This window comes from Tamandua tetradactyla, chromosome 1, assembly GCF_023851605.1.
Source record: "Tamandua tetradactyla isolate mTamTet1 chromosome 1, mTamTet1.pri, whole genome shotgun sequence".
NCBI classification, from domain to species: Eukaryota; Metazoa; Chordata; class Mammalia; order Pilosa; family Myrmecophagidae; genus Tamandua; species Tamandua tetradactyla.
This window is the reverse complement of record NC_135327.1, coordinates 177,216,314-177,227,443: the sequence shown is the minus strand read 5'-3', so window position 1 is coordinate 177,227,443 and position 11,130 is coordinate 177,216,314. Positions and strand designations below refer to the sequence as shown.

The window sequence follows — 11,130 nt, the reverse complement described above, 5'->3', positions numbered from 1 at the left end:
TGTCTGAAAATGGTGACTCAATGCTTTATTGAATCACGAACACCTTCACCTCCACTTATTACTCTCTCATCTCAGAAACTTATGACCTTGATCCAGCCCCAGTGTAACTAATTCAAGCAGGGCTAATAATTTATAAGGCTTATGACAAAAGTACTCAGGCATCCTAAAATCATTATCTGGACCAAGATAAGTTGCTTAAAATATTTCACAGCCTACCTCTGGAAAAAGCAAATTCATTTTAAAAAGAGGGAGAAAACAAGAGATCAGCATCCATAATACACTGCACGACACTCCTTTTGCAGCTATTCCTAATCAGCAATTGGGAAAAACTTTATTTTCCAGCTTTTTTCACTTTTCCTTGATCCTCTACTTTCTTAATGGCTGCCTGGATAGCCTCTTGGTTACCCAGGAACTGGTGAGGTCCAACAGCACGCAGGTTTTCATCTAGCTCCAGGAGAATGGGGACACCAGTAGGAAGTGTTATGTTGATAATGTCTTCATCTGAGATACCTGTTGATGAGGAGAGGAAGGGGCAAGGTATTAAAAAAAAATAAAAAAACAGCCCAGGTGGAAGTTCTCTTCAGTTGTTTAACTGTGCACTTACTTAGTCCAACACTATATCTGGAGCCATGCCAGGTATTGTAAAGGATTCCAGCTATAGTTCCTTGAAGTAAAGAACTTCCCAGAAATTAATTTAAAAAAAAAGATTAAAGATTCACATCATCAAGAGCTAAATCTTAAGACATTTATATCTTTTGGAACAACTGTTCCTGACTGTTTCTTATCCAAATAATAAAGGAATGAAAATCATTTTTTTCATGACTACATTTGTGTTACTGGTTTTCCATAGGAATCATTTAATCTTGAAGATCTGAAAGTGAACGTATTCTGTTTTTATTCTTTGTCCCAAAGCTAGTCCTAAAATTAGGATTCTCCACTAATCTCTGAATCTAGCTTATTTTATTCAAATGTGGTTAGTTTTTTAATATTTAATGAGCTTGGAATACCCTGGCTAGATCCAGTCAAGCAGGAATGCTTCCTTAAATGCGTCATCAAGGGAACTCTGGCAAATTTACAATGGCATGCCTTGTAAATGGTCTCATTTTCCTATTGTACCATAATATCCCTATTGTCCCTTAATACCCCAACTGCTAAAAGGAGGATAAACGTAACAAGTCACCCTCAATTCTTTTTGAGAGGCAGCTGAATTATAGGTGATTTAACTTTAGCCAGAACAGTTGAAGTTGTAAGAGTAGTAGAAACAGTGGTAGTAATAATATTGTTATTATTATGACTACTGTTATCTAACAATAAACAGCTAACCCGTCCTGAGTATATACTATATGCCAACTATTCTTCTAACCATTTTATATGTATTAACTCATTTAAGCATCACTGTAATCCTATGATGATAAGAGCTATTATTTTCTCCAGGTCAAAAGTTCTAGCATAGATAAGTAAACAACTCAAAATCACACAGATAGCTGGCAGAGTCCACATTCCAACCAGTGTCTTTATTTCCTATATACTGAACTGCTTCTCAAGTATCTCTCAGTTTAAAATGGATAAAAAACAAGGTAAAAGAAAAGAGATTGAGCTGAGCAAATTAAAAGACAACTGAAAGTATTCAAATTACCTACTTTAAAAACATATCTAAAACACAGACTTCTAAATTCTAATCATATGATTCTATCCTATGTTAAGGACCTGAGTTCAGTAGATTAGCAAGTTCTGAGGTAAGTTGAAGGGTTCTTCATTTGACGGGTGATGGTGGCAGAGGAAGTTATCACTTACTTATCAACGCACTTTAATTAGCCACTGGTCATACCTTTGAGCACCGGCCAAGAGCACAGCACTGGATCCCTACCACTGGGGTGGTTCTTCATTAGAATTTCATGTTTGGCTGGAAGAGCTACCTAAGAAGTACTACTCACAAACTATACATACCCAAACAGCAGTGAAACAATTGAAAGGGTCCTAAATCTTGGTAGTCAGTATCTCTTCTAAGTTCACTGCCCTATCTACCCTCCTGTTCTACGCCCTCCTTTGTCCCCAGTATACTATGTAACTTTAGGCAAGTAACCTCTCTGGACCCCCATTTCTTCTATCTAGTTAAGAAAAGAAATGCACTCTTCCACCACCATTACAAAGGGTTATGGGGTAAGAGGGATAGACTTGAAAGAACACACAGAAAAGTGTAGCATAAGTGTTTTTTCTTTTCCTATTAGCAATTCTCTTCTAGGCAGAAGACTTAATACGCTACAAAGAGTACTACTTTGCCCATCAAGACCCCATTCCCACCCTGCAACCCTACAATCCCACTCTACAATCCCACTTAACAGTATCATTATCACAAACTAAAACTAATGACAGAAAAGTTCAGATCAGACAGCTACCTGTTTAGCTGGAATATGACTGCCTTGGATTCTAACAGACCTCTTAGAATCTATCAGGCTAGATGAGTCAGCTGACTGAACAGCAGCTACGACACTCATCCTCTTGGAGATGCAGGATGGGGATTCAACAGCATGTGGTTTACAGGCAGGTGACCACTAAGCCTTCAGAATCCAGCAGTTCTCATTTCCAAATCTGGGGCAAGTTAGGAGGTCCCCAGGACTAATTCATTCAACCAAAAAGTAACTGAAGGATGATTATGTGGACAGTAGTCTGGGGAAGGACATCTGTGACCATGGACACGATTTTATTTCTACTGAACCATTTCATATAAAATGAGGGAACAGTCTCTTCTAGTACCAAATTGGTTCCTCTATTTTATTCTAAATGGTTGAAAGAAGCAGAGGCATGAGAAACATGTCAATATTAACTAGTGTTTTTATTCCCCTACTGTGCAAGGATCATGCTCTATCTGCCCCATAGTCTATAAGCATATCTGTTTGCTGAACTAAATTAGATCTCTCCTATCAAAATTTTCACTGCAAACATCATTGTTAAGAGACAACTCTTAAGCAAAAAATGACTATGTTGGACTAAAGTTTGCCAAGAGAGGCAAAAACTATGAATGTTTACATCTATTATTAATCTTTACAAGAATTCCAAGAGTCAGGATCTTATTTTAAAGTGACTAAATATTTCCCCTAATATCAGGAACAATACAAGGATGTCCACTGTCATCACTTCTGTTCAACAATGTATTGGAGATTCTAACTAGGGCAACTAGGCAAGACAAGGAAATAAAAGGCATCCAGATGAGAAAGGAAGAAGTAACACTATCTCTATTTGAAGATGATATTATATATAGAAAATCCTAAGGAATCCACTAAAAACTATGAGAAAAGAGTTTAGCAAAGTTATAGGACAAAAGATTAATATATAAAAATCAATTATATATAGTAGAAATTAACAAAAATAAAAGAAAACTATTCCATTTACAATAGCATCAGAAAGAAAAACTTTCAAAATAAATTTAACCAAAGAAATATAAAACTTATACTCTGAAGACTATAAAGCACTGCTGATAGAAATTAAAGAAGACCTGAATAAATGGAAAGACATCCCATGGTCATGGATAGGTAGATTCAATATTGCTAAAATGATAATATTCCCCAAACTGATCTACAGATTCAGCACAATCCCTATAAAAATCCCAGCTAACTTCTTTGCAGAAACCAACAAACTAATCCTAAAACTTATCTAGAAATTCAAGGTTCCCAAAATAGTCAAAACAATCTTGAAAAAGAAAAATAAGGTTGGACAGCTTACACTTCCTGACTTCAAATTTTACCACAAAACTGCAGTAAACAAGACAATGTATAACTTGCATAAAGATAAACACTTAGATCAATGGAACAGAATTGAGAGTCCAACATAAATCCTTACATTTACAGTTATGGTCAACTGATTTTAGACAACGGATCCAAGACTATTAAATGGAGGAAAGTATAATCTTTTCAACAAATGGTGCTAGGCAACTGGATGTCCACATGCGAAAGATAAAAGAATGAAATTGGACCCTTACCTTGTACCATATACAGAAATAAACTCAGATTGGATCAAAGACAAATGTAAGAGCTAAAACTAGAAGAAAACATGATAATAAATCTTCATGACCTTGAATCAGGCAATAGGTTTGTTAGATATGACATCAAAAGCACAGCAACAAAAGAAAAAAAAAGATGAACTGGATATCATCAAAATTGAAAACTTTTGTACTTCAAGGGACACCATCAAAAAAGCAATAAGACAATCAATAGAATGGGAGGAAAGTTTTGCAAATCATATATAAAGAACTATTACAACTCAATAAAAAGATGACCAAATTTAAGAATAGGCAAAGGATCTAAATAGACTTCTCCAAAGAAGACAAACAAATGGCCAATAAGTAAATGAAAAGATACTCAACATCTTTAGCCATCAGGTGAATGCAAATCAAGATCATGAGATAATCCTTCATATCCAGTAGTGATCAAAAAGTCAGATGATAAACTGTTAGTGGGGATATGAAAAATGATAATCCTGAGGTAAAAGGGTAGTTCAGTGGTAGAATTCTCTCCTGCAATGAGGGAGACTCGGGTTAAATTCCCAGCCCATGTACTTCCCCCCAAAATAAACAAACAAAGAAAAAACAAACAAAATTCAACAAATGGTGTGGCAATAACGGGATATTCACACGGAAAAAGAATGAAATGTGACCCCCGCCATATAGCATACAAGAAGAAAAGAAAGAAAGGTAATTCCCATACATTCCTGGTGGGAATGTAAAATGGTATAGTCTCATGATAAATAGTCTGGGAATTCCGAAGAAGCTACATAGAGTTACCATATGACTAGCAATTCCACTCGCATACTTCATTTTATTGCTGCCATTTTTGTACAAATTGAAGGCTGTGGCAACTTGGCATCAGTCGAGTCTATCAGCACCATTTTTCCAATAACATGTGTTCACTTCGTGTCTCTGTGTTACATTTTGGTAATTCTCACAGTATTTAAACTTTTTCATTATTAATATAGCTGTTAGGGTGATCTATGATCAGTGTTCTTTGATGTTACTATTGTAATTGTTTTGGGGCTCCACAAATCATGTTCATCTAAGACATCGAATTTATGTGATAAATATAGTATGTGTTCTGACCACTCCCCTATCTCTGTGATTTTGTAAGACACAAAATCATTGAAATTAGGCCAATTTAATAGCCCTACAACAGTCTGTAAGTGTTGAAGTGAAGGAAGAGTTACATGTTTCTCACTTTCAATAAAAAGCTAGAAGTGATTAAGCTTAGTGAGGAAGCCATGTGGAAAGCCAAAATAGACAGAAAGCTACAACATTTCATGTCAATTACCCAAGTCATGAATGCAAAAAAATTTAAAGGAAACTGTTATTCCAATGAACACATGAGATGAAAGAGTGGAGAAAGTTTTAGTGATCTGTATATGATCAAACTAGCCACAACATCCCCATAAGCCAAAGCCTAATCCAGAGCAAGGCCCTAACCTAACTCGCCAATTCTGTGAAGGCTGAGAGAGGTGAGGAAGCCACAGAACAAAAGCTTAATGCTAGTAGAGGTTGGTTCATGAGGAAAGAAAGTTCAAGGAAAGAAGCCATCTCCATAACATAAAAGTACAAGGTAAAACAGCAAGTACTCATACAGAAGCTGCAGCAAGTTGCAGCAAGTTATTCAGAAGATCAAGCTAATACAATTGAAGATGGTTACACTAAACAACAGATAGTCGATGTAGACAAACATTGGAAAAAGACGCCACCTAGGACCTCTTAGCAAGAGAGAATAAGTCGATGCCTGGCTTCAAAGGTTCGAAGGACAGACTCCATTTTTAGGGGTTAAAGCAGTTGGCGACTTGAAGTTGAAGCCAATGCTCAATTACCATTCTGAAAATCCTAGGACCCTTAAGAATTATGCTAAATCTACTCTGCCTGTGCTACATAAATGGAATAGCAAAACCAGGGTGACAACACATCTGTTGATAACATGGTTTACTAGATATTTTAAGCCCATTGTTGAGATCAACTATTCAGAAAAAAAAAAAGATTCCTTTCAAAATCTTATTGCTTCATTGACAATGCACCTGGTCACCCAAGAGCTCTAATGGAGATGTACAGAAAGATTAGTGTTGTTTTCCATGCTTGCTAACACAAATCCATTTTGCAGCTGAAGGATTAAGGAGTCATTTTGACTGTTAATTTGCCTTATTATTTGAGAAATACATTCTGTAAGGCTATAGCTACCATAGATAGTGATTCCTCAAACGGATCTGGGCAAAGTCCACTGAAAACCTTCTGGAATGGAAACACCATTCTAGATACCAGTAAGCACATTTGTGATTCAAAATATCAACATTAACAGGAGTTTGGAAGGAGCTGATTCCAACCTTCATGGATGACTTTGAAGGGTTTGAGACTTCAGTGGAGTAGTAACTACAGATGTGGCAGAAACAGCGAGAGAACTAGAGTGAGAAGTGGAGCCTGACAATGTGATTGAATTGCTGCAATCTTATAACACTTGGATGGATGAGGAGTTACTTCTTTTGTATGAGCAAAGAAAATGGCTTCTTGAGATGGAATCTACTCCTGGATATCATGTATATCACATGCTGAAATGACAAAGGACTTAGAATATTACATAAATAGTTGATAAAGGAGTGGCAGGGTTCAAGAGGATTGACTCCAATTTTGAAAGAAGTTCTACTGTGGATAAAATGCTATCACAAACAGCATCACATGCTGCAGAGAAGTCTCTCGTAAAAAGAAGAGTCAATCAACGTAGCAAATTTCATTGTTGTCTTATTTTAAGAAATTATTTATTTTAAGGAATACCTTTTTGGGGTAATGAAAATGTTCTAAAATTGATTGTGGTTGTGGTAATGGACATACAACTCTCTGAATATACGAAAAGCCACTGAACTGCACTTCATGAACGGGTAAATACATGGTATACCAATTATATCTCAGTAAAGCTGTTTTTAAAAAGTGACTAAACAGCTCCAAAGAGGTTAAAAATCCAGTCAAGTCACAAGACTATTATTAAGGTAATAAAATTAGATCTGGTATCTTTACTCCCAAATCTTAGGACTTACTCTGATCATTTTATTTGTCTATGGCTACAACATATGGGGAGAAAAGAGAACGTTCACATGCATGCTTTGCCCGTGTAGAGTGCTGGGTACTAACTGGATATCGGGAACCAGTGTGCCTTTGTCTCTAGGGCTGATAATGGGCTTAAACAAGTTTGTATGATCCCTTTGTAATAGATAAAACATTGGGATAATGACAGACCAGGTTTAGGGATTGCAGTCCGTGTCCCTACACGAGTTCTTAGGTCTTTGGCAAGGAGATGGGCCATATGTAGTACTTATATATCATGGCCTCAGCTCTAACAGGTCCTTTTTTAAAATAGTACTACTTTCAAGCTCATGCCCATTGCTTAGCTAACAACCTACTTTCGTGTGGAACCAAATCAAAGGAGCAACTAAGTCAAGGTCACCAGAATAATATTTCACCTACAAAGGAAGGAGAGCTCAATAAAAATAGAAATGTCTCAATAGTGAACTTGACATTCTTCTTCAATGACTACTCAAGGCAATCACACAGCAGATAAATTGTTTACAAATATCTAAAATACTTAGACCAGTTAATAACCAGACAATGAGACTTAACTGAAATTTTAAAAAAGCAAATTAGAAAAAGCCACAATGAAGTCACTAGTCATTACTCATTGCTCAATTTGAGGATAAATTACATTCTTCATCCTGAGAAAGTTAAGTGAGCAGAACTCCTAAGGCTAAAATATTGCATGCATACTGGGTTAAACCAAACTGAATCAATACTATATTAAGAAATATCCTATTACAAACTCATTAACTGGAACTTCACATGAAAGTTAAAGTGAGTGGCAAGATGTCACATAACAACTGATAACCAGCCCAGATTTTTTTTAGACAATGCTCACGAACATTCTGAAGGAAAATGTGGCAAAATTCTCAGCCTGCATGTACACCTCTACCTATCACTTCCCCCACTTCATAACCACCCCTTCCTATAACCCCACCCATTATTTTAATTCTTGAATCTTCACGGAGGTGGGGCGAGTGGCAAGGGGGGAAATTCTTACTAGCTTCAAACAAGTTGTTAAGTCTGATGCTAACAAAGTAATGACTTCAAGTTTGTCTTCTATATATTCTCTCTTTTTCTCCAAGGTGTTAACTCAAAATCTTTGAAGTTCAAGAAATAGAAGAGATTTTGAGGGAGACAGAAAGATCTGTTTATAGGATCTGAGGCAATCCCAATTCTGTAATACATATTTTTGGAGATTAAAAGAATGAAAGAACAGCTTCCATCACTTGTTCAACTGATGTGCCACCCTTTCCCAGTCAAACCAACCCCTACTGAAATTCCACTAGTGGACGATTTGTGCTTAGAGTCCTGTATTCTATTGCTAAAATTAGAGTTGAAACAAGAGATTCTGAGTTTCACAGATGATCCACCTAATGTGAAATATAGTTCTTTAAGGTTTGAATGCTATGTACAACTGAAGACATGTTAAAGGAACAATTGGAAATGGCTTAAATGAATATTGTAACATTATGATAGAATAGTAGCCTCTAATTTAGTGTAAGGGAGGGAAAAGATTTCATTCTATATTTAATTTTACAGTAAAAATAGCCTTTTTAAAAATAAGGGTACTATAAATCAATTTGTAATAATGAAAGCTTAACCATACCACTAAGAAACTATTTATCTCACAGAAAAGGGGCCTGAACTTGCTGCTTCTGAAAATATCACAAGTAAATGTCAAAGGTGACCGACTCATCAGTCCTCCTCCCACAGCTAGTCTCAGCTGACCTTTCCTCCCCAAATCTCTAATTTTATCTCACCACTTCTTTGCCTTGGTATGTATATAACTGTACACAGTTCTTGAGGGATCAAGTCTGTCCTTCGAGAGTCTCTTGTTTTCTACTCTTATTCCAAACTTGAAACTGCCTATTCCTGTGCTTGAACCCAGACTAAACAATCTACTTCCTCTGGTAAGATCAGACTGCATCCAATGCTTCATTTCAGTACCTGGGTTTCCTTCAATGTGGGCCAGCAGAAAACAAACAGGAAGAGACTATGCCAACCACAAAGAAATAAACACATATCTGTGGGGAGCACTACAGAACTGGATGCTTTCAGATACTAATCTATATTAAGACGTTTTCATGGTGGTATTTTATAAGAAGTGTGTCTGAATCAGTTAGAGGTGGGCCCTCCTTTAGTCTGTACTCATTATTAGTTTATTAATAAACTACTATTTTACTATATAAATATAATAACATATTCATATTATTATAATATACATTTATTATATAAATATAATCATCCCCTTAAGAAAGATAGTTCTTACTATATATTACTATGTTTCACATATCTTTTAAGTCTTCTCAAAGCCTTAATAATTACTATCAAATTAAAGGCTATAAAATTTGGTGCCAAGTGAGCAGAGACAGAGAGAGTTCAGGGGTGGAAAATTTTTACTAGAGGAACCCAAAACTTACAAGTAATGTTAATAAGTGTCTCTAAAGAGACTTCATAGTCCAGCAGCTTATACATAACTATTTCTGACGGATTTTAAAAGGTAATTCCCTATACTGAACACGGTTTAGGTGCTAAATAAAGTCAGTACTAAAATGTCCTGAAAGTGCAACAAATTCTGGCCAGGTTAATTTTCAATGGCACAGACAGATGTATGTAGCAATCTTTGTTTAATGTTGTTAACTGACAATCAAACTAATCTAGTCTATTTTAGGGAACAAAAGGCGAGATCCCAATTTGGTCAATGTTGATTTCACTGGATAAAGCAGGTCTTATTAAATTGAGGTATAACTTACATATTATAAAATTTACCCTTTTTTTAGTGTACAGTATTAGGAGTTTGACAAATGCATACAATAGTGTAAACAATGCCGCAAAATAGTTCTATATCCCCTCATTTTGCATGCTCCAGTGAACATCCCCCTTTCCCACACTGATCCATTTTCTGTTCTAACAGTTTTGCTTTTTTCCAAATGGCATATAAATGGAATTGTACAATACATAGCTTCTTGAACCCGATTTCTTTCATTTAGCATAATGTGGTTGAGATTCATTCATGATATTGGCTATATAAGCAGTTTACTCCTTTTTATTAAAGCAGCTGTTTTATTTTTAAAAACAGCTTAGTAATCAATGATGGAACAAAGGAAAAAAGTATAACCTGGATATACTCAACAGCAAAGTAAAACAGTATTAAACCATAGCTTTCCATGAGGGCAGAGCCTTGTCCTAGTTTCCTACGTGTATAAAATGCCTAAACTGTGCCTGGATCACAGTGTGCACTCAAAAACAGAGCTACCTTGTAGTACTGTGCTACCAGCACCATTCACACATTACAACGTTATGATAATAGCAGTAATAATTTAAGATTCAATCAGTTGCATCAAATTACCTTTTTATCAGTTACCTGCCAATGATGCACTTATCTCAGCTTCTTACAATATAGTATTCCAAACAAAGAACAGATCAAGAGAAGAACTACTTTTCAGAGAACATTTAAAACAAAAAAGCCCAGGTGGTTCTCATGTGTGGAGTTTCAGTGAACTGGATTTTGGGCAGTGTTTATGATACCAACAAACTATTAAGAGCATGGCCAAGTCATGTAAGGTCTCTCTGGGTTTTATTTTTTTCAATAGCATCTGTCTTCTTTCCCACAAATGAAAGGGGTATCAGTCAGGATTTCAATACCTGTAGGGTAATGTCACAGCACAAATAACTCTGAAGAACTAACACTCTTTCTCGTTGAGATAAAGACAGTCTAAGAGTAGATGAGTAATATGATTTTACTCTTAGTAGAAAGATGTTAAAGGACTTTGGGATTTCAGGGTAAGTCAATACTCTACTGAGTTCTTTAACTGGGGTCATCATTCTTCCTACCTCAAAGTTATAGTTTTTGAATAAATATGTTGTCACTGATTCTATCAGACACCACACTCCTCTCCAGCAATAGGCAGACATTTTGTCAGGCACTTTAAGGACAATATAGGAAAAACTTGCTCCAGTTTCTTGAGAAGTCCCATTTTTACAGGGGATAATTTTATATAAGCATACCTAGAAAGCATGACTAGGAAAAAGAAATCTACACTCAC

The 11,130-nt window shown here is 36.0% G+C and overlaps 1 protein-coding gene across 5 annotated transcripts in view; it reads right to left on the bottom strand.

Annotated features, from left to right (window-relative positions):
- Nucleotides 1–213: 213 nt before the first annotated feature.
- Nucleotides 214–11,130, bottom strand: part of BPGM (bisphosphoglycerate mutase) — a 31,003-nt gene continuing 20,086 nt past the window's right edge. For all 5 annotated transcript variants that reach the window (XM_077137878.1, XM_077137785.1, XM_077137708.1 and 2 more), the window contains one exon: nt 214–510. In XM_077137878.1, the coding sequence (XP_076993993.1) occupies nt 332–510 (179 nt within the window). In that variant the 3' untranslated portion in view covers nt 214–331. The remainder of the gene's footprint in view (nt 511–11,130) is intronic.